Source organism: Gopherus evgoodei, chromosome 4 (assembly GCF_007399415.2).
Source record: "Gopherus evgoodei ecotype Sinaloan lineage chromosome 4, rGopEvg1_v1.p, whole genome shotgun sequence".
NCBI lineage: Eukaryota > Metazoa > Chordata > Testudines > Testudinidae > Gopherus > Gopherus evgoodei.
The window spans coordinates 9,292,055-9,316,715 of NC_044325.1; the positions used below are offsets into that span (position 1 = coordinate 9,292,055).

Below are 24,661 nucleotides of genomic sequence, written 5' to 3' on the forward strand. Positions count from 1 at the left end.
TTCAGTGCCAAAAGGAAAAGGGTATGAAAGGGAGGACGTGGCATTATATTAGAAGTGGTCTCCTGGATTGCAATGAAGCCATTTTGCTCAGCAATCTTTAATATGAAGAGAACTATTCATGCAGCAACTATCGATATTATAGTCCATGTTTATTTACCAGCAGCCAGCATGTTCTTTAAAGCAGTGGTAGTAGGGGTACACAGAGGTCTTCCAGGGGGTACATCAACTCATCGAGATATTTGCCTGCTTTTTCAGCAGGCTACATAAAAAGCACTAGCAAAGTCAGTACAAACTAAAATTTCATACAGACAATGTCTTGTTTGTACTGTTTTTTGTAAGTGCAATATTTCTATTCCAATTGAATTATTTAAGAAGTATGTGGAAAAAAGAAGAAAGTCAGTCATTGTTCAGTACTAGTGGGCTAGGACACTTTTGTATTTTGATATCTGATTTTGTAAGTGGGTAGTTTTTAAGTGAGGTGAAACTTGGGGGTACACAAGACAAATCAGACTCCTGAAAGGCAGACAGTCGTCTGGAAAGACTGAGAGCCACTGCTGTAAGGCAGCTCCTGACAATCTTTAATAATACAGTCGTTGTACTCCGATTCAGCACTTCTCAGCAGGCGCTCAGCTCCCTCCAGGATTGGGCTCATCGCATGAACAGGTACTAAGCATTCAACCCCTCTGATGTACCGTCATATCCACCAGGCAGCACTTCTGGCTGAACTCTTATGTAAAAAATAAAAAATAAACAAAGCTTTCCAGTCCAACAATATCCAGGGTTCAGCTACGCATGTGCTATGTCACACAGCCAGTGCAGGGACACCGGGGTAGTCAAGCTGCTGGGAATTTTAGATTCCTCATCTGCAACCCACAGCAGCCACGCACGCAATATACTATTTCCAAACTATTAGAGACCCTTCCCCTGGTGTCCAAACGCCAACCATCAGAGATATCCATCTCCCTCAAAGCTCTGGATCCCAGGGATTCACTCCCCACACTCATATTGTTCAGTCTTTCCAAAGAGTAAATTTCCCACAGCCAAAGTTTTCAAAAACAGGAGCCTAATTGTTGGCTGCTAAGTCTGCATAAAGGCACAACAGCCTGTATCCTCCAAGGCATACAGGCTCCTAACTCTCATTAGATTTCAGTAGGAGTTAGGCATCTCACTACCTTTGAGGGGCTGACGCAAAGGACTTGTGCTCCTAAGTCACTTAGGTGCTTTTGAAAATTCCATCCTTCGGAGCCTCATCGGACTCGGCTTTTGAAAATTTGGACCCACTTCTGTGACCAGCCTCCCAGCCCAGGGGGAAAGCTTTGTAAGTTGCCAGCAGGGGACGCTTCTTTTTCTAACCACACCAATTGTTCTCCTTTGCAAAAGGACAGGTGATGCACCGTAAGGGTAAGCAAATAATGCTGTGTGTCACCTGAATTCCTGTGTGGCCGGGTTACTCCCGGGTTCTTGACAAAGCACTGCTGGCTCCCTGACCGGGTGCACGAACATTTATTTGGCTGTTCCCCCATTCAGGCGGAGCACCGTTTCCAATAGTCTCACTCAGCAACAACACACCAGTTACTGGTAGCACATCACAGCAGTATTCCCATGTCAGAGCTACCTTCCCTCAGGGAGGCTCTGGCAGGCTCCAGTCAGTTCCTGGCCCCAGCCTGGCCTCTCCCTCACTTACTGAGAGGTGGAAGCCTGCGTTCCTTTCAGGTCAGTCCTCAGCTGAGCTCAGCTCTCCCCTCCAAGCCTGACACCTACTGCAGGGGCAGCAGAGCGGGGCTGGCTGAGCCCAATACTACTCATTAAGCTGCAAAGAGTCCTGTGGCACCTTATAGACTAACAGACGTTTTGGAGCATGAGCTTTCGTGGGTGAATACATGCATCCAACGAAGTGAGTATTCACCCACGAAAGCTCATGCTCCAAAACGTCTGTTAGTCTATAAGGTGCCACAGGACTCTTCGCTGCTTTTACAGATCCAGACTAACACGGCTACCCCTCTGATACTTGCTACTCATTAACCCTTTCCAGGCCAATATAGGGTTTATAGCCCATCGCATCCACCCATGTGTATTCTCACAGCTGAACTCCATCTTGTTTCACAGAAGTTAGACGTCATGCCAACCGAAACTCAGCTGGATCAGGGGAACTGAGGCCCTGATACCCCTGTCAGTCCTAAAACCTCTACTACTCTCGCAGGAAAAGATATTCCCCTAGTCACCAGACTCCATTCTTTTTGGGGATCTCACAAACTCGATGAAACTGTTGCCTAAGCTGGTTACTGAGATCCTCCACTTAGTCCGAAATGCCATTTATTTAGCTCCTCTGTGCAACCCGTGTGTGGCCTTTGGCTGATGTCTTCTCAAATGGACATTCAAGCCCCTGGCAAAGCCGGCTGTGATCCTACATCACTGTTTCTGTAATTCTCAAGCTGTTTTCACCCAGAGAATTTTAGCAATGGGATGGAGAGCTGCTTTTCCTGGATGCAGAACAAAAGGAACATAAAAAGGCCTCTGAATGCAGATATCTGGATTTTGGCATCAAAAGATGAAGTCGCACAACGCTTAAGCAGCAACGGGCTTGAATCCCCATCATTCTCAAACCTAATTTGTAATGCTGCAAAATGGAGGTGGAAAAACCAACCCAATGAGCCAATAGACAGCTAATTATCCAAATGGCCACACAACATCTGAACCAAACAGACAAAAGGTGAAAGAGACCAGGCCAGTGAGAACTCAAGGACAGAGGTGGAGAGTGATTAGAATATGAGGCCCCCTCCCGACCAAGTCCCACACACTCAGGGTAGTTATGAGCAAGGTCAGATGGTTAAGGGGAGAGCTTGCCTGCATAAAACCATAACGACCAAGGTCTCCAGAGAGGAAGGCAGAATTTCCCAGTGTGAAAACTCCATAGAGAATACCGCCCATGGCACAGCCTCAAGACTTGGGACCGGATCCAAACTGACAACCTTCAAAGCCAGCCGTGGCTGGCAGAGCCGCCACCCACAGAGGACTAACCTGATTCACAAATTCTTAGCCAGCAACTCAGGGAGAGTCTCTCTCCAAGCCCTAGACCAGGCTGGAGACTGTCAGTGTCACTCCCTGCCCGAGATAAACAACGCAATCGTATCATCCTGATTTTGTAACAGGCTGTGGAGGAGAAGGAGCCAGAGCAGAGAACATGGCCAGCTATGGAGGCAATGACACCAGAACTGGGAAGGTCAAAGGGCCATGGCCTTCCCCCTTTTTGCCACGGCCTGCCCCTCTTCTTCCTCCCGAGGCCCCATCCTCAGGCCAGGTCGGCAGCTGGAGGCCAAGCAGCGTGGAGCACCACACCACAGACCCTCCGCCTGTCCAGGGTGGGGTGGGGCAGCAAGAGCAACCGCCAGCCCATGTCCCCACTCCCTGGGCCCCCCACCCAGGACAGATGGAGGGTCTACAGCTCCCTGGCACTCTGGCTTCTGGTGAGCCTCAGGCGGAAGGGGTGAGGTGGGGCCAAGGAGGGGGCAAGGGGCTCCCCCACTTTTAGGAAGGATCCACAACTGCTGTTTAGAGGGGGAAGATCTTATCTCAAACTTTTTCTAGCTCTCTTGCCTGGGGCCTGAGGACGCCACAGGGTCCTTCCCATGTAGGGCAATGCCTGCCTTTTGGATTGCTGTATGGCTCATCGTAAGTAGGACCGGCTTTAGGCCGATTCGCCCGATTCCCCGGAATCAGGCCCATGCCTAAGAGTGCCCCACGCCAGCGCCTTTTTAATTTTTACTCACCCGGCGGCGGCACTCTGGGTCTTCGGCACTTGCTAAAGCCAACCCTCATTGTAAGGTCACCTGCCGGGGAGCGTGCACGCATCATTTCAGTGCCCTGTGGGACAGTAGACTTTTCCTGGATAATCTGCTGGCTCATCAGCAAATCCCAGCCTGAAGACGCTGGCCTCCAGGCTCCCCCCTAGCTCAAGATCACCAATCCCTCAGGGAAGAGGGAGGATCTCACACAACACCTGACACAACCTGCCCCTGCGGCTACTTTGCCCAGAGGTATGACACACACCACTAGGACTCAGTTCTCTTTTGGAAAGCCAGAGCACCCTTTTGTCCCACGAACTCCCTGCATGGGGGCACTGCCTCGGCTAGATCCAATACCCAGAGATGGCAGATTTAAGCCAATGCCCTGCTTGCCACACTTTACCCTCCCAGTGTTGTGATTCTAGGTAACTTACCAAGCAAACCCCCACCCCAGGAAGAGAAATCCACCTGTGACATCCTGTTTCCTCCATTTCCCACTGGTTTGACAGCATGAGATGCTGTTATTCATCTTCAATTGTTTGGTGCCATCTAGTGGCTACAAGATCATTCACGGACTGCTCCATTTCATGTTAATTCTCAGATCTCGACGGGAACTGTTTTTTGTATTTCATGGGGAAATTCCATGATCTTGAAATGCTTTCTGTTCCGAAATGGGGCATAACCAAAAAGTGCCAATAATTTCCAAAAAATGAAATTCCAAGGAAAAAAGTGATTTGGGGTCAACTGAAACATTTTGATAAAACTGAAGGATTTCACTCCAATTTTGAACTTTTAAAACTTTTTTAATGTACTGAAAAACAACGAATTTCATTTTGAAAGGGGAAAAAAATCAAAACGTTCTGTTCCGAAAGTGTCAAAAAGGGATGTTTCCGCACTATGGAAACGCTTTGTTTCGAGGGGGCAAGGGCAGAAAAAAGGGTTACGTATCTTGATTGCCATAAAAAGGGGGTTTTTTAAACTGAAAAACCTTTTCAGTGAAAAATATCTAAGCAGCTCTACCCATTATCTTGCTTTCTCAGCACAGCTGCAGCCTTCCTTCACTCTAATCTGCAAGGTTCCAATGGAACAGATGTGTATTTGGACAGGCCTATGGTCTGGGGAAGGGGGAGCAAAGGGGAGCCTTGGTCTGACACTTGTGCTCGAGCACAGCTCTTGTTTTCTTTTTAATCAGGTTGCCACCAGGGTCTCTGCTGGCTCCCATTAACAGGATCAGACAAATGCGTGGTTGGAGCCTCGTTTCATAATGGCCGAATTCACCAATGCCTGCTGCTTTCCGTTCCTTCTTTATTTCTATCTACGGCTCTCGCAGACTCTTTCTGACATGCCGACAACTAGCTGCAGGATAATGGAGTTGCCCTCACAGACCGGACCAGACCATGCTAAGGGGATGGAGGAGCCAGACAATTTCCTTCCTCGCTCAATATGGTGCCAGTGGTGAGGAGGCAGAAGATGTAGTGACTCCCAGTGGAGACATGTCACAACACACGTGGTGATTTTGTTGGTGACTGGATGATTTAGTTGGAGATTAGGTCCTGCTTTGAGCACAGGGTGGGACTAGCTGACCTCCTGATGTCCCTGCCAAACCTGATATTCTATGATTCTATGAAATCTCAGCCCCACTGAAGTCAATGGGAGTTTTGCCGTTAACTTCACCCACTTTCCCCCGGAGCAAGGCTTGCTGTTGCAAACCCAGACCAGTGCCTGTGGCAGTAAGCATGACAGCAACAGAGTCTGAATAGCTGGAGGAAAGTTCACTGGTTAAGTAAAAAAAATATTGTTATAATAATAACAACAACAACTGCAGCCCCTTCTGAGATTTCCTGTTTATTTTCAGGACTTTCTTTAACCAAACAACAGCAGCTAGCAAAACTTCTGGACAGATTCCCTTCATGGGGTTTAAAAGGCTAGAAATGTTGAAACCAACACGAATCACAAATTATATCTCCAGAGCTTCCTCTCCTGGGTTCTTGTTCGCAAGTCCCATACACTGTTCCTTGTCAAGGCTCTGTACCGAACTGCTGGGGTCCAAGCTTGCTAGGATGCCTGCTTACTGTATGTCGGACACTCTGGGCAGAAGGAGACCAAAGCAAGACACCCCAGGTCATGCCAGAGCACAGCTGCCAGCAGCAGGATGAGCCAGGAGAATTACCAGCAACAGCGCTGGCAGGTCATTTTCCAAGGGGAATGAGGGACACTGAGCACCATGTGAAGTACAGGTATTGAAGGGTATGTGCTGTTTAGGAAAGATAGAAATAAAGACAAAAGTGGAGGAGTAGCATTGTATGTCAGTGATGAGGTAGACTGTAAAGAAATAAGAAGGGATGGAATGGATAAGACAGAGTCTGTCTGGGCAAAAATCACATTGGGGAAGAAAGCTACTAGTGCCTCCCCTGAGATAGTGCTTAGGGTGTGCTACAGACCGCCGGGATCTGATTTAGATATGGATAGAGACCTTTTTAATGTTTTTAATGAAGTAAATACTAATGGGAATTGTGTGATCATAGGAGACTTTAACTTCCCAGATATAGACTAGAGGACAAATGCTAGTAATAATAACAGGACTCAGATTTTCCTAGATCCGATAGCTGATGGATTCCTTCACCAAGTAGTTGCTGAACCAACAAGAGGGGATGCCATTTTAGATTTGGTTTTGGTGAGTAGTGAGGACCTCATAGAAGAAATGACTGTAGGGGACAACCTTGGTTCAGGTGATCATGAGGTACTTCAGTTTAAACTAAATGAAGGATAAACAAAAATAGATCTGTGACTAGAGTTTTTGATTTCAAAAGGGCTAACTTTAAAGAATTAAGGAAATTAGTTAGGGAAGTGGATTGGACTGAAGAACTTGGGAATCTAAAGGTGGAGGAAGCCTGGAATTACTTCAAGTCAAAGTTGCAGAAACTTTCAGAAGCCTGCATCCCAAGAAAGAGGAAAAAAATAATAGGCAGGAATTGTAGATGAAGCTGGATGAGCAAGCATCTCAGAGAGGTGATTAAGAAAAAGCAGAAAGCCTACAAGGAGTGGAAGATGGGAAGGATTAGCAAGGAAAGCTACCTTATTAATGTCAAGTATCAGAGGGGTAGCTGTGTTAGTCTGGATCTGTAAAAGTAGCAAAGAGTCCTGTGGTACCTTATAGACTAACAGACGTTTTGGAGCATGAGCTTTTGTGGGTGAATACCCACTTTGTCAGATGCATGTAGTGGAAATTTCCAGGGGCAGGTATATATATGTAGGCAAGCTAGAGATAATGAGGTAGTTCAATCAGGGAGGATGAGGCCCTGTTCTAGCAGTTGAGGTGTGAAAACCAAAGGAGGAGAAACTGGTTTTGTAGTTGGCTAGCCATTCACAGTCTTTGTTTAATCCTGAGCTGATGGCGTCAAATTTGCAGATGAACTGAAGCTCAGCAGTTTCTCTTTGAAGTCTGGTCCTGAAGTTTTTTTGCTGCAGGATGGCCACCTTAAGGTCTGCTACAGTGTGGCCAGGGAGGTTGAAGTGTTCTCCTACAGGTTTTTGTATATTGCCATTCCTAATATCTGATTTGTGTCTGTTTATCCTTTTTCGTAGCGACTGTCCAGTTTGGCCGATGTACATAGCAGAAGGGCATTGTTGGCATATGATGGCGTATATGACATTGGTGGATGTGCAGGTGAATGAACCGGTGATGGTGTGGCTGATCTGGTAGGTCCTGTGATGGTGTCGCTGGTGTAGATATGTGGGCAGAGTTGGCATCGAGGTTTGTTGCATGGATTGGTTCCTGAGCTAGAGTTCCTATGGTGCGGTGTGCAGTTACTGGTGAGAATATGTTTCAGGTTGGCAGGTTGCCTGTGGGCGAGGACTGGCCTGCCACCCAAGGCCTGTGAAAGTGTGGGATCATTGTCCAGGATATTTGTCCAGGATCATTGATTTCAGAACATGTAGAGATAAAGTTAGAAAGGCCAAAAGCCATGTAGAGTTTTCCCTTGCAAAGGGAATTAAAACCAATAGTAAAAGGTTCTATAGTGATATAAATAAGAAGAAAACAAAGAAAGAAGAAGTGGGACGACTAAACACTGAGGATGGAGTGGAGGTTAAGGATAATCTAGGCATGGCCCAATATCTAAATAAGTACTTTGCTTCAGTCTTTAATGAGGCTAATGAGGAGCTTAGAGATAATGGTAGGATGACAAATAGGAATGAGGATATGGAGGTGGATATTACCACATCCGAGGTAGAAGCCAGACTCGAACAGCTTAATGAGATGAAATCAGGGAGCCCAGATAATCTTCATCCAAGAATATAAAAGGAACTGGCACATGAAATTGCAAGCCCATTAACAAGAATTTTTAATGAATCTGTAAACTCAGGGGTTGTACCGTACGACTGGAGAATTGCTAACAGAGTTCCGGTCTTTAAGAAAGGGGAAAAAAGTGATTCAGGCAACTACAGGCCTGTCAGTTTGACATCTGTAGTATGCAAGGTCTTGGAAAAAAAAAATTGAAGGAAAAAGTAGTCAAGGACATTGAGGTCAATGGTAATTGGGACAAAATACAACATGGTTTTACAAAAGGTAGATCGTGCCAAACCAACCTGATCTCCTTGTTTGAGAAGGTAACACATTTTTTAGACAAAGGAAATGCAGTGGATCTAATTTACCTTGATTTCGGTTTGATACGGTTCCACATGGGGAATTATTAGCTAAATTGGAAAAGATGGGAATCAATATGAAAACTGAAAGGTGAATAAAGAACTGGTTAAAGGGGAGACGACAACGGGTCATACTGAAAGGTGAACTGTCAGGCAGGAGGGAGGTTACTAGTGGAGTTCCTCAGGGATTGGTTTGGGGACCAATCTTATTTAATCTTTTTATTACTGACCTTGGCACAAAAAGTGGGAATGTGCTTATAAAGTTTGTGGATGACACAAAGCTGGGAAGTATTTCCAATACAGAGAACGACCGGGATATCATACAGGAAGATCTGGATGACCTTGTAAACTGGAGTAATAGTAATAGGATGAAATTCAATAGTGAAAAGTGCAAGGTCATGCATTTAGGGATTAATAACAAGAACTATTGTTATAAGCTGGGGAGGCATCAGTTGGAAGTAACAGGAGGAGAAGGACCTCGGAGTATTGGTCGATCACAGGATGACTACGAGCCGCCAATGTGATATGGTTGTGAAAAAAGCTAATGCGGTCTTGGGATGCATTGGGCGAGGTATTTCCAGTAGAGATAAGGAGGTGTTAGTACCGTTTTACAAGGCACTGGTGAGACCTCATCTGGAATACTGTGTGCAGTTCTGGTCTCCCATGTTTAAGAAGGATGAATTCAAACTGGAACAGGTTCAGAGAAGGGCTAGAGGATGATCCGAGGAATGGAAAACCTGTCGTATGAAAGGAGACTCAAAGAGCTTGGCTTGTTTAGCCTAACCAAAAGAAGGCTATGGGGAGATCTGATTGCTCTCTATAAATATATCAGAGGAATAAATACCACGGAGGGAGAGGAATTATTTAAGCTCAGTACCAATATGGACACAAGAACAAATGGATATAAACTGGCTATCAAGAAGTTTAGACTTGAAATTAGATGAAGGTTTCTAACCATCAGAGGAGTGAAGTTCTGGAACAGCCTTCCAAGGGGAGTAGTAGGGGCAAAAGACATATCTGCCTTCAAGACTAAGCTTGATAAGTTTATGGAGGGGATGGTATAATGGGGTAGCCTAATTTTGGCAATTAATTCGTCTTTGACTACTAGTGGTAAATACGCTCAATGGTCTGTGATGGGATGTTAGATGGGGTAGGATCCGAGTTACTACAGAGAATTCTTTCCTGAGTGTCTGGCTGGTGAGTCTTGCCCACATGCTCGGGGTTTAGCTGATCTCCGTATTTGGGGTTAGGAAGGAATTTTCCTCCAGGACAGATTGGCAGAAGCCCTGGTGGGGTTTTGCCTTCCTCTGCAGCGTGGGGCACGTGTTATATGGTAGAAGATTCTCTGCACCTTGAAGTCTTTAAACCATGATTTGAGGACTTCAATTGCTCAGACACAGATTTGATACAGGACTGGATGGGTGAGATTCTGTGGCCTGCATTGCGCAGGAGATCAGACTAGATGATCATAATGGTCCCTTCTGACCTTAAAGTCTATGATTCTATGACTCAGAAAATAGTGCAGACTTCCTCCAAGGATCAATTCCACCCATTCTTCTCTACTCACAGATCACCTGATGTCTTTTAAGATAACCCTCATCATTGTTATTGCTGTGCATAATTTATGCAGTGCCACAGATATACATGAGTTACACCTGGCAAGAGACATAAAATGCAGTAAGAAGAGGTGCTTGACACACATTAGGGGCAAGAGAAAGACAAAGGAAAGTGTAGGTCCTCTATTAGCAGGGAAGGAGAGAGAACAACTGAGGACATCAAGAAAGCTGAAGTGCTTAATGTCTATTTTGCTTCAGTCTTCACTAAAAAGATTAATAACCAGATACTCAACACAGTTAATATTAACAACTGGGGAAGGCATGCAAGCCGAAACAGGGAAGAACAGGTTAAAGAATATTTAGATAAGTTAGATGTATTCAAGTCAGCAGGGCTTGAGTAAATTCACCCTAGGGTACTTAGGGAATTAGCTGAAGCAATCTCAGAGCCATTAGCAATTATCTTTGAGAACTCCTGAAGATGGGAGAAAGCCAGAAGACTGGGAAAGGGCAAACATAGTCCTATCTTTAAAAGGGGGAACAAGGAGGACCTGGGAAATTATAGACCAGTGAGCCTAATTTCAATACCTGGAAAGAGAGTGGAGCGAATTATTAAACAATCAATTTGTAAGCACCTGGAGGATAATAGGGTTATAAAGAATAGACATCATGAGTTTATCAAGAACAAATCATGCCAAACCAGCCTTATTCCCTTCTTTGATAGTATTACTGACCCAGTGGAAAGAGGGGAAGCAGTAGATGTGATATACCTTGATTTTAGGAAGGCTTTTGACACAGTTCTCCATGACATTCTCATAAGCCAACTAGGGAAATGTGGTCTAAATGAAATTTCTATAAGGTGGGTGCACAACCAGTGGAAAGACCCAACTCAAAGAGCAGTTATCAATGGCTTGCTGTCAAATTGCAGAACCCCACTAGATAAGCCCTCCCAGAGGTCTGTCCTGAGTCTGATATTATTCAATATTTTCATTAATGATTTGGATAATGGAGTAGAGCGTATGCTTATGAAATCTGCAGATGACACCAAGCTGGGAGGGGTTGCAAGTGTAATGTTGACAAACCCTGGTCATCGGTGGGTGAGATCTAACCTGGGACCTCTGGAGTTTAGTGCATGAGCTAACAAGCAATGGGCTCTTAGCTAACACTGCAGAGCAGACTGATTTTATCTCTCCCTCTAAGTGGTCTCGGTGCCACTAGATGGGACAGAGCACCACACCAAGGAGGTGTGTGGGTTACATAAGCACTTTGGAGGACAGGCTTAGAATTCAAAACGAATTGACAAATTGGAGAATTGGTCGAAATTCAACAAGATGAAATTCAGTAAAGACAAGTGCAAAGTACTTCACTTAGGAAGGAAAAATCAAATGCACAACTACAAAATGGGGAATAATTGGCTAAGAGTAGTACTGCTGAAAAGGATATGCAGATTACAGTGGACCACAGACTGAATATGCATGATGCAGCTACAAAAAAGGCTAATATGATTCCGGGGTGTAATAAAAGGACTACTTTTTGTAAGACACAGAAGGTAATTGTCCCACTCTATTCAGAATTGGTGAGGGCTCAGCTGGAAGACTGTGTCCAGTTCTGGTTACCACATTTCAGGAAAGATGTGGCCTAACTGGAAAAAGGCCAGAGGAGAGCAACAAAAATGATCAAAGGTTTAGAAAACTTGATCTATCAGGAAAGGCTAAAACTAAACACGCCCTGTTTTTTTGAAGAAAAGAAGACTGAGGGGATACTTGATGATAGTCTTCCAATATGTTACGGGCTGTTATAAAGAGGTGATCAACTGTTCTCCTTGGCCAGTGAAGGCAGGACAAGAAGTCATGGACTTAATTTGCAGCAAGGGAGATCTAGGTTAGATATTAGGAAAAAATGTCTAGCTGTCAGGGTCTTTAAGCTCTGGAATAGGCTTCCAAGGAAGGTCATGGAATCCCCATCATTGGCAGATTTAAAAACAAGTTGGACAAAGAACTGTCAGGGATGGTCTTGGTTTACTTGGCCTTGCCTCAGTGCAGGGGGCTGGACTTCTCGAGGTCCCTTCCAGCTCTTCACTGCTATAGTTCTATGAGGCTTTACAGGTAATTAGGACAGTGTCCATCCCCCAAAGGCACCATCGTTTTACGTTCCTTGGTTTGGGGGCTGTGACCCAAGAATTTCCTACTGCCAGTTGTCAAGGGGCTTACAGCAATCTTCAGATTCTGGTATGTATATTTGGGTTCACCAAAGAATGTCACACAAGGTCTCAAATGAGAGCCAGTGTCACGCTGGTCATTAGTATCGTGAAATGTACGTACAGATACTGCGTAAGAAGTTACGTGTACAGACACTGAAAATAAGCCCGTAAAGTCTGTAGCATCTATCGTTTCCATGTCAATTGAACACTGTCTCCTTCACAGTGATTCACCTATCATGAGTTTGAGCTGAAAGCAAATGAAGGACAGTGAGGACATCAGAGGGAAAACAAAATCTAACAGGAAGAATTAGGGGGAGTGAACCCTACCTGGAGGTGTACATCAAAAGTTCAGCCTTGGCTGAAACCACTGTAGAGAACTGTGGGTGCGATAAACTTCTTTAAACAAAAGAGTGACTTTTCGTTAAGTTTAGTCTCTAGAAAGCATCTTATGATTTTGTTTTATATGGAACCGCTGGTTTCCAATGTTGGGACTCACTATTATTTGAATCTCTAAGGTTTGACAAGAAACCCGTTCTTGTTTTCCCTGGAAATATATTTCAGTGCTTAAGCGAAGTGCCGGGCAAGAGGTGAACTTTACAAGCTGGTGTGTACTGTTCCTTTGGGAACAGCGGGCCTGGTGATTCGGTGAGTGTCTCGTGGAGAAGGGGCTGGACACTGCAGGGGATGTACCTATTGCTACCTGTCCAGAGACAGCAAAGCGCTTGTGCCAGAAGCTTGGGTTTTCAGGGAGCGACCCACAGCAGGTGCAGACAAGATTGCTTCACACTAAGGGTAGGCTGTGGTGAGTACCTCTCAATCCTGAGTACGCCCAGGAGTCTAACACGGGCATTCTGCTATGGTTGTGTCATGGTACAATTCCCCACTCTGAACCTTAGCGTCCAAAAGATGGGGTACCAGCATGAATTCCTCTAAGCTCAATTACCAGCTTAGAACCTGTAGCGCTGCCACCAACCAGGAATTCCAGTGCCTGGTACACTCTGGTCCCCCCAAAACCTTGCCCGGGGACCCACAAGACCCAGACCCTCTGGATCTTAACACAAGGAAAGTAAACTCTTTCCCCCACCATTGCCTCTCCCAGGCTTCCCCTCCCTGGGTTACCCTGGAAGATCACTGTGATTCAAACTCCTTGAATCTTTAAACAGAGAGGACAATTCACCTTCCCCCCTCCTTATCTCTCCCCCTCCCAGACTCTTCCTGAGAGAAAGTAATCCTAACATAGAGAGAAATTAACCTTTCTCTCCCCCTTCCCTCCTTTCTCCCCACCAATTCCCTGGTGGATCCAGACCCAGTCCCCTGGGGTCTCACCAGAATAAAAAAACAATCAGGTTCTTAAACAAGAAAAGCTTTTAATTAAAGAAAGAAAAAAACAGTAAAAATTATCTTTGTAAATTTAAAAAAAATGGAATAGGTACAGGGTCTTTCAGCTATAGACACTGGGAACACCCTCCCAGCCTAAATATACAAGTACAAATTAAAATCCTTTCAGCAAAATACATATTTGAACTCCTTCCAGCCAAATACACATTTGCAAATAAAGAAAACAAACATAAGCCTAACTCGCCTTATCACCTAGTACTCACTAGTCTGAACTTAGAAGAGCCTGTATTGGAGAGAAACCTGGTTGCACGTCTGGTCCCTCTGAGCCCCCAGAGAGAACAACAACCAAAATCTAACAGCACAGCACAAAAACTTCCCTCCCTCAAGATTTGAAGTATCCTGTCCTCTGATTGGTCCTCTGGTCAGGTGACAGCCAGGCTCCCTGAACTTGTTAACCCTTTCCAGACAAAGAGATATGAAGCACTTCTGTTCTATTAACTTACTTATCTGTTTATGACAGGTAGGTTCTTGCCTCTTTGTGCCCAAGAATTATTTCACCTTCTGCCACTGTCCTCATGTTTGCTGTAACTGCTCCTTATTGTAGCTACCAACTGTTAGTGCCTAAGGGTGATTTTCCCCATCTCGTACACAACTCTCATTCTTGTTTCCAGGATGTTATTCATTTACCCCTTACACTGCAAGCAACTTACACACGAGCCGAGTGCGCCTTAGCCCAGGAACGGTCATTTTCTTATACGTCTGTACCGCACCTAGCACATGGGGCCCTGATCCCTGCGTGGGGCTCACAGAAGCGTCTATAATGCAAATACCAAATAAGCATAGTCCCTGATGTTAGCATGTTCCCTGCTCTTAAGACCATATTTTGACACCTGCTGCTATTTATATTTCACTTCCTTCAAGCCCCCACCCACACCCTGCCTTTCCCCACCCCGCCCCTTCCCACCACCGCCCCACCTCTTCCCGCCCCATTCCACCTCCTCCCCTGAGCATGCCCCATCTCACTCCTCCCTCTCCCTCCCAGTGCATTCTGCATGCCGCAGAACTGCTGATTGCAGTGGGCAGGAGGTGCTGAGAGGGAGGGGCAGGTGCTGATTGGCAGGGCCCGCCGGCAGGCGGGAGGTGCTGCAGGGAGGGGGAGGAGCCCCAGGGGGGCTGCTGGTGGGTGCTCCAGCAGCCCCGGATGGATGCTCCAGCCCCAGAGCACCCACAGAATCAGCGCCTATGTATAGAGACATCAGTTAAACTTCCTCCTTTGTAAAAGGAGGACAGGGTCCAGGGTATGAACATCGCCTGCTTTTTAACAATGCGAGGGAACTTTGGCACTGTACCTTTTAACGCAACGGCCACCTCTACATACAACTGCAACATCGCCAGAGACACCGCTTCCCCTGCAACAAACAAGAGACACTGTCAATAGCAGTACATCACACACGGCCAGTCTGTCGGTAGAGTCGGGGTCACTCCTGGTCAACAGCATGGGTTACTCTCTATATATCATGCTTCTTCAGTGTTTCAAGCTTTGCCATCATGACAGACAGCGATGGCAGCTCTCCAGTTTAATGTAGTGAATTGTTCTGGCACTAGGATTGCTATGCGGAAGGTAGAATTACACTGAATGTATATGTCACTACAAAAGAAATTCCTAGATATTTTATATGGAGATCTTCAAAAATAAAAAGCTTGTCTCTATTCAGTATCAATCTATTACAGAAATTGATTTAATTGTACTGTTCAGGATGCGTGAGGACACCTGGAGCCTCACACAGGCATCTTTTCAGCTATTATTTAAATAGAAATAACTAAATAAATACAGGCACTCTAACAATATACTAAACTCTACAAGAAATATGCACCCATGGTGCTATGGAGATGTGTACTGTACTCACAACTGGCGTAGAATAGCACCACCATGTGAGCAGTCTCTGTCAGAGCAGCATTAAAAGTTTCTTCTGTCAGGGTACGGATGAGTTCCAAAGGGAGTTCTCGCTTCCTGTCTCTGTAAACCGCTTCCATCACCTGGTCATCTTGAATGTCTAGAGCAAATCAACGTACACATAAACATGGGCGCACAAACGCAGCAGGAACTCAATGTTTGCCAGGGTTTGAAAAGACCAAATGCAAAAGCAGCAAGAAACCAAGCAATTTATTATGATGCAGCATATGTATGCCCCAGGAGCACTTAAAGGCATCAGTCAAGATCAGGGCCCCATTGCGATAGATGCTGTACATACATACAACAAAGACAGTCCACGCCCTGAAGAGTTAACAGTCTAACTATGAGATGAGAAACAAGAGGCGGCTAGGACAGGCAGATGGGAATAAGAGGGACACTGTTCTGATCAGTGTAATAAGCAGCTGTCAAGACTCGCTACTTATATACTATTTAACACTATTCTGCTAGGAACTCTTGAGCTTCACCGAAATGAAAGGAAAGATGCAGAGATATGCCAGCTGAGGATGTGACCCTTGGAGTAACGAATACTTTTATCTAGGAATCCCACTCACATTTTGTGTTTTCCCCAGACTCACACCGGCTGTTTCTTTCTTCATTTTGGCCATTTCTTACGTGAAATTATTGAAAACATGAACAGCTGTCTAGGACTGTATTTTAAAGGAAGACTCTCACGGGCATGTAAGACAAACAGAATTTGGGCACGGCACGCATGCGCACTCGAAAAGGGCAGCCTGTATTTTCAAAAGCGGCTCTGGATTTTGGGGGCCTGACCTGAAATACCTCAAAGGGGTCTGGCTTTCAGACAGTGACAAGCATGTGTCTTAAGGCCCCAAGCCAGTTTGGATCATATAGGCCAGTGCAACTACAGTACTTGTGTATGTTTCAGAATGTCTCCAGCAAGGAGGCACCAGCTGTATGAGTAACTCTCCTTAGTAATTAACTAGCACGTGACTAAATGTGAACAGAATTCCAAACACCAACATTACCCTGGTCATTATTGTCACTTTCATCCTCATCTTCCGGGATCTGTTCGCCCTTTATCTTGTCTTCCACAAGGGCTACTATTTCATCAGTGTCTTCCAAAACCAGGTATTTGATAGGCGCACCCTGGGGAAGAAAAAAATACCAGCTGGGACACAAGGGCATTTATTTGCACCTGTGCTCTGGAATGGCTGGAATCGCTGCAATATAAAATGGAGGCAAGAGGGCGCTCAATGGCACCGGGTGGCCACTTTTTGTTTGGTTTTGGACATGTCAATGGACTTCTAGGGCTGCTGCACATGGCTCTACACTCTCACATTCAGCAGCTGGAACATTGGCTCAGTGGTTTAAGCATTGGCCTGCTAAACCCAGGGTTGTGAGTCCAAGCCTTGAGGGGGCCACTTAGGAATGTGGAGCCAAAAATCTGTCTGGGGATTGGTCCTGCTTTGAGCAGGCGGTTGGACTATATTACCTCCTGATGTCCCATCCAACCCTGACATTCTACGATCTACACTGAGATGACTCTGCAGTTCCTTCTCCTGCCCAGAGGGTTGCTGTGGTGTCTGCTGGGTAACTCTCCTATTCCCTTGGCAAACTTACAGGCAGCACAGAGCAGCTGGCAGAACTGGTAGCAGCAGCAACAAACTAGGGAGGATGATGCTGCCACAAGAACTTCCCTGCCAACACCCCTTCCCTGATGGGAGTTATCCTACAGGGCTCAGTATTGGGACCAGGCAGTTCCTACTGTAGCTTTAAAACCCAATATTAATACTAATCTAGAGGGTTCCCAGCCCTGTGTTCTGCCATTAACATGCTCCAGCCACTGGCACTGGTGAAAAAGGAGAACTGGAGCAAGCCTCTTTTTAATGCGGCTCTTACTCAAAACACGCCTGATTGTTGCCTTGCCTCTCAGGAGAGAGCATCTGTTTTCCCTCCAGTGACAGAACTGTGTGCATTTGGCTGCTGGCCTCGATCAGGAGGCTACATTAGTGTCACATATCCTGCCAAAAGCTGCCTACCGGCTAACACCTGCTTTTGCAGATGTCTACAAATTATGCAACACGTTCACTCAAAACTCTGCTCCGCAAGTGGATACCATCGCCCATCCATTTCAGACAAACTGCTGGGGCCACGAGCAGTTCCTCTGAGATGATCAAGAACATTAATGGAATGCTGATGTATTACACTGGTCTACAATTTCTGAGAAGTCGTCTGCTTCAGAGATAAAATGTGATATTTATTATGTATTTTGATGTGCTGAATTCAAATATGACAATTAAAACAACTGATTGGCTACTGTTTCTAAGATATTTAAGTTTTTACATTTTATGTCTATGTATATTGTGTAGATAGTAGAGTTTTAATCATAAATTGTAAACCTAGGTCTTTCATGTGTTTATGGTTGCTTTACATGATAATATTTCACCTGTCCTGTTTATGTAACACTTAAAAAATCAGCAAAAGGGTTATATAAATAAAATTTATTATGAAACAAAAGGCAAAAAACTATTATGTACATAGTTTAGTCCTATTCAGTGTCTACTCGGTGCTTCTTGGCTTGTCTCTTGTATTCATTAAATGGAGCATCTCTTGTCACTGTCCAGCAATAGTCTGCAAGCATTGATGGGCTCCATTTGCCCTGATAGCCTGCCAGGAGATTCCACTGCTGTAGTCTGGAGCCCAACAGCTCTGCCTTACTCTTGGGTAGTTCCAAATCCCTGACAAGGTCATTCAGTTCACCTTGTGTTATGAGGTGTGGTTCAGAGGAGGAGGATGGGAGAAAATGTGGGTCCTGTGACACTGACGGTTCAGGACCAGAAGTTTCATCCTCTTCCTCTTCCTCGTCTGACTCAAATGAGAATGATTCTGGTGCATCAGGAACCGGCAGTCCTTCTCCGTGGGGTACTGGGCGTATAGCTGATGGAATGTTTGGATAATGCACAGTCCACTTTTTCTTCTTTGACACACCTTTCCCAACTGGAGGCACCATGCAGAAGTAACAATTGCTGGTATGATCTGTTGGCTCTCTCCAAATCATTGGCACTGCAAAAGGCATAGATTTCCTTTTCCTGTTCAACCACTGGCGAAAATTTGTTGCACAAGTGTTGCAGCATATGTGTGGGGCCCACCTCTTGTCCTGATCTCCAATTTTGCAGCCAAAATCAAGGTGATAGGCTTTCTTAACCATAGTGGTTATACTGCGCTTTTGTGATGCAAAAGTCACTTCACCACAAACATAGCAGAAGTTATCTGCACTGTTCACACAAGTACGAGGAATCTCTGCTCACTTTGGCTAAACAGAAATGTGTCCCTTTGCAAAATCAAACACTGACAAATAAGAGAGCACGACACTGTATGATTTCTAGAGCTGATATAGGGCAATTTGTTCAGCAGAGTGATGTAAGCTTCGTTATGATTGCATCATCCATGACTTCTAGGAATAACATGATGCAATTCCTATCATGTATGACGCAATACCAGCTTCAGATTGCATCATTCATTGTTTTGCCTCAAAAGCAAGTACAGTCCAAACCCAGTCATAGATTTATTCATAGATCCAGTCAAAGATGTATTTTAGTCATTTCTGGTTTAAACTGAGATCCCTTCCCTTTATAACTCACTTATCCTCCGCCATTCCCAAGTCAAGGGTCGTATATACTGACCCAACAGCATATCTTGAAAACTAGAGCCAATCAACAATTTTAAGCATCATTTTCATTCTCAATGACCCAGAATTAGTAAAGTTGGACTACATTTATTTCAGAAGCATTTTGGCTGTAGAGCAGTGTTATTGGTCTTCCCAGAAAATAAGAATTCTAACGAACGTTTGCAGCAGAGTAACCACAATCCTGACACGGAGAAGGATTCTAGCATAGAAAGGTCTCCCATTTAGATAGGAGTCCAAGAACCTTTCCTTTCCCTAACTTAGATTCGTGCCTGGATTCTACCTTCTTCCTCTGTTACAAACCATAAAGCAAAGGCCTGCTTTGTGCAACATGAAAATCTACCCTTCCGCTAAGGGGTTATTTTGTGCAGCACCACAAAATACCCTTATTAATTTGTATTTATGCGCTTGGTGCTGTACAAGACATACAATACAGAAGGCCCCTGCAATTGCAACTTGCAATCAAATTAAGACTGAAATCTGTCGGAGAGGAATTAGAATCATGACTACAGTCTTGACAGCTTTCTGTTTTACATACCTCAGGTAATCATACAATCCCCACCTAGGGACCACCTGGGCACCTCACAATCTTGTAACCTACTTTTTCTACAAAACATCCCTGTGCGGCAGGGCAGTGCTACTACCCCATTTTACAGGTGGGGATCTCAGGCACCAAGTGGCTACATGACTTGCCCATAGTCACAGAGAAAATCTGTGGCAGGGCAGGGACTTGCAACCAGAGCTCCTGAGCTCCAGGTTAGCGCCCTCACCATTGGATGATCCTTCTTCGGTGATGAACTTTTGAACAAATCTGGGCCTGGCTCCTGTCCCCTTGGTTCCAGCAGGGCTCCCGTACTGGCAAGGGTCTGACTGCAGGATCAGGCCCTTTCTGAGCAAGGGGCTGCCGTCGGCTTTTGGGATGAGCTCCCATTGATGGGTTTTACTTTTACACCAAAGAATTTCACTCCATACGGCTATTTGTTATCAGAAAAATGTCTCTTACTGAACTGGATTCTACATGGTCTCCCATTACTTCCCAGCTGTCTAACTAGGTACTTATCAGGCCATGATACCCAGTGCATCTGAGCAGCTCATGATCATTAAGGATTTTATCCTCCCAACAGCCCTGAGAGATAGGGAAACATCTTCCCCATTGTACAGATGGGAAGACTGAGGCAAAGGGCAGATTAAGGACCTGTCTATACTGTGATTAAACACCTGCGGCACCTGGTCTGAGAGACTGGTCAGCCGACTACAGCTCACAGGGCTTGGGCTGCGGGGCTAAAAATTGCAGTGTGGACATCTGGGCATGGGTGGAGCCCAAGCTCTGAGACCCTCCTCCCTCACAGGGTCTCAGAGTTCGGACTCCAGCCTAAGCCCGAACTTCTACACTGTAATTTTATAGCCCCGTAATCCAAGCCCTGCAAAGCCGAGTCAGCTGACCCAGGCCAGAGGAGGGTCTTTCATTTCAGTACAGCCATAACCCTTCGTTCCTGTGTGCTCTGTCAATCAAACCTGACATTTCATCTCTGTCTGGGAACCTCTCACAAATTATCGTTTTGAGGAAAACTGGGCCTTGATGAAGAACGGAATCCTGGGTGTAACTGGATTGTGTGTTGTGTTTACATGAAACCAGAAGAACAAACTGAATTGACGTATTTTCATTCTCTCCTTGTTACCTTTCCATTCCCATGTTTTGGTGGCTACGGGCTCATAGGGTTAGATAGCTGCTTTCACCTTCTGTATGTAAAAGCCCTACTGGTGCAGACAAAGGCTTATCCGGTGTCATTTCAACAAAATGGATTTAAAAGAAAATTCATTACAGCAGAAATACAGTAAACAAGCTATAGGCTCGTCCTGTTGTTTCAGACAGCAGACCTGGAATGTGTGTGTCACTCACCTGACAAGTGGAAAACTCAAGGAGGAAGTTAGATTCTGGTCCAATCCTGCGTGCTTTGCACACACATGGAAGAAGTTCAGTGTATTCATTGCAATGCGCATTACCTGGCATTTGTCAACACTGAATTTCATCCAGCATCCCACCTGCCCATTCCCCAGTGTGGGCAGGTCCCTCCGAAGGTACTTTACCGCTCATGCCATCCCCACGTACTTTCCTTATTAGCCTCTTGGGAGGTACGTTGTCAAAGGCCTCTGTAAAGTCAAAATCCCTGGGGGTTTCAGGAGTCTTAAATGGTTCATAAGCCTCATGCTGGCTTTCTGTACTGGGTGAATTTCATCGTATCTGTTTTGCCCCAAAAACAAACATGAACATAGGAACACAAGGGACCAGCTGAGTTACCAACTCATAGGTGACCTTGGCATATCATCCCGTTCGTACATTTATCGAGCTCCATCTTAAAGTCAGGGACTCCCTGGTGGGGAGGCTGTGTACTGAGCAGCCCCTCATGGCTGGGGTGGCTCAGCAGGCACCCCATCCCGTTTAGCCTCCTACACAAGCAGGCTTTCAAATGGGTAACGCCCCCTGCTGGGGGCTGCTTTAATAACAAAAGCCATTCTTAGCAATCCTCAGGGTGCCAGAATAAAGCCCTTCACCACCCAGCAGGCCACACTTAGCTCTGGGGCTTCCTTCTCACCCCAAACTTCTAGGCTCAAATTCCATCTGGGTTTCCCCATACGATCCTCCTGCTCCCCTGGGCTCCTCTATCGCAGCTCCCTCAGTGTCTCAGTCTTCACCCTCTCCTGAACTTTCCCCACCCCTTTCACCATATCCTCCTGCTGATCCTTGTAAAGCCACCACTCTGGTCTCTCCCAGCTGTGACTTAGTTTGTGACCAAGGTTGGCCAGCCCCAGCTGTTAAGGGGTGAGCCACCCTGCTACAGCCTAGTATAATGCTTGCTTTCTCTTAACTCACAGAGGACAGGTCTACACCAACAGTGCTCCAGCACTTCTGTGAAGACTCTCCTACAGTGACGGGAGAGCAACACAGAATATCAGGGTGGGAAGGGACCTCAGGAGATCATCTAGTCCACCTCCCCTACTCAAAGCAGGACCAATCACCAGACAGATTTTTGCCCCAGATCCCTAAATGGCCCCCCAAGGATTGAACTCACAACTGTGGGTTTAGCAGGCCAATGCTCAGACCACCGAGCTATCCCTCCCCCCATATAATGTATCCACCTCCGTGAGAGGCGGTAGTGACAAAACAATACAGAAATGAGGATTTCACAACCACAACTATTGATATGTGATTTCTTGCTAGACAGATGCTGTCAAACTAAGTTTTCTTTAAGCATCTTAAGATCTGTCTTTATCTGGTGCTAGTGGGTGCCATTAGGACGAGGTCTCCTTCTTCACAGCCAGGTCTTACCTTGTTTTAACGTCATTTAGATGGAATGTGAAGATGTGACTTCCTGCTTCTCAGCTAATGCTGCTGCTTGGCTGCTCTTTTAATCTGGCTGCAGACGAAGGCCGTAGGCTTTAGGCTTTACAATATGGCTGCAGACGATGGCCTTATCCTGGTGCCCTAATGTGTGCAGGTAACACAATGTGGGCAGGAGGAGCTCTCCCATCGACACAGCGCTGTCTGCACGGGGGGCGTTAGGGCGGCAGAACTGTGTCGCGCTGGGTGGTGGATTTTTCACACCCCTGAGTGACGTACTTATACCGATGTACACTTATAGTGTAGACCAGGCCAGTAGTTCAGTGTCAGCAGCTGTGAGCAGTCCTACACTAACAAGCCTGTGCCATTATGCATTGATAAGGGAAGAAATGTCAGTTTTACACATCCAAGGGGATTGGTTAAAGAATAGCGAGGAAAACTATCGTGAAAAAATAACACCTCGAACTTCTACCGGGAAGTGCACTATGTTAAAGCAATCGGATTAAACGTGAACCAATTGTGTCATGAATAAATACAACAACTAACCTCTTCTGCTGTCTTGAGGGCTATGTTAGACCGGAGAAGAACATTCAGATCTATGGAGTCCCTTTCAAAATATAAATCAGATGTTAAACGGTGTCATGGATAAAGTAACATTCTCCCTGGGTACTGCCTCACTCGTGGGCACTGGTGCTTCTCTAGCAGTATGGGGTAGTGCCAGCGTCTGACCCCCTAATTGGGGAAGATAACAGACTACCTTTGCCCAGCCCCTCCTGAGCTGAGAGGCTGCTCAGCCACAGCCCTGAATCTAGACCAGTGCGCCTTGTATATTTCTTTCAGAGTAAAGCAGAGAAGCGTGTGAATTCTAGCGGTGCCGTTTTGAAGGGCACAGATTTCAAAAGTGGCATTGGCCTGACTCTGCTCCCACTGAAGTCAGAGGGAGTTTTACCACTGGCTGCAGGGAGAGCAGAGTTAGACTAGTGGCTACTGAGGCTGCCAGGAGCCCCGGAGGTAGTTCCAGCAGGCATCAGAAAGGACTCTGACAGATGACCAAAGCCAAACCCAGAAGGAAAGGCTCTGCACAAGCTGCCACAGTGCAACTTCTGAGAGGTCAGCAGTCAGGGCTTTTGCAAAGTGTGCGGCCATCACCCTGTTCCCCCTCCTCACAGAGTGCAAGCACATTGCCATGAGATGCCTTAGAGTTCAGCGTTACCAGGCTGCAAAAGCACAAGGTCTTCCAATAGCATCACAAATAGCAAACAGATCCTACTTGGGAGTTCTGTGGTGCAGAGAGCCCAGCCCAGCCCAGCATACACTCCACGACTCCTGTCCCTTTCTGGGTTTTCCTTTACTTATAATTTAAGAACAAAACACAATCCTTTGTCTGAGCTTCTTCCCAAATTGGCCATTTCTCCTTCCTATGTTACCGTACAGTCCCTCTGACTTGGAGAGAGGCATAAACCCTTTTATACTCCTGGGCTGACACTAAAGAGGCCAGCCTGGTCTGACTGCCAAGATGAGTCAGCAAAACAGCTCTGCATGCAGAGCCCAATAACTTAACAACTTGCCAAGGGCGCTGTTCTGTTCTCATTTACTCTTGTATAAATCCAGTGTAATTCCACTGACTTCACTGGTTATTCTGAATCTATACCAGTGTAACAGAATAGAATGTGGAGCACCTGTTAATCGGCTTGAATACAACAAAGATATAAGTCGCCTTCAAAAGAAGGACTGCTCATAGGAGACCATAATATTACTAAGCTTAAATACCTTGACAAGAGGGCAACTCCTGCTTTCCCCAGCAGCTGCCATGCCACAAACTCAGCAGTTCTCTTATCAGATTCATAGGTCTCCTGCTGACTGAGAATAAATACCAGCGGCAGCCCGAGCTGTAGGTGGATAGTTGAAACCTTTTCTGGATCTTCAGCAACTTCAGTCTAGAGAAGAGATACAACTAAGTGGTTTAATACCTTCACAGTGTGTGTTAGTGATCACACATAGTTGATCAACAAGCTTAGATTTTAGATAAGTTATGCAAAGTAGATAATGAGATACTATCTTTATTTATCCTAAATAAATAGGATCCAATCACCCCAAAACCAACATCTGGAACATTGCCACCTGAATACGCCAATTAGGGTTGATATTTAAATGGGGGAGAATCTTGTGCATTGAAATGCTGA

General features: G+C 45.7%; 1 protein-coding gene across 18 annotated transcripts in view; it reads right to left on the minus strand.

Moving 5' to 3' along the window:
• The window catches only part of TXNDC16 (thioredoxin domain containing 16), a 77,299-nt gene that overhangs the window by 23,181 nt on the left and 29,457 nt on the right, over positions 1–24,661 (minus strand). For all 18 annotated transcript variants that reach the window (XM_030562893.1, XM_030562896.1, XM_030562886.1 and 15 more), the window contains 5 exons: positions 24,249–24,415; positions 23,025–23,085; positions 16,479–16,599; positions 15,425–15,571; positions 14,867–14,926 (listed from right to left, as the gene is read on the minus strand). In XM_030562893.1, the coding sequence (XP_030418753.1) occupies positions 14,867–14,926; positions 15,425–15,571; positions 16,479–16,599; positions 23,025–23,085; positions 24,249–24,415 (556 nt within the window). The remainder of the gene's footprint in view (positions 1–14,866; positions 14,927–15,424; positions 15,572–16,478; positions 16,600–23,024; positions 23,086–24,248; positions 24,416–24,661) is intronic.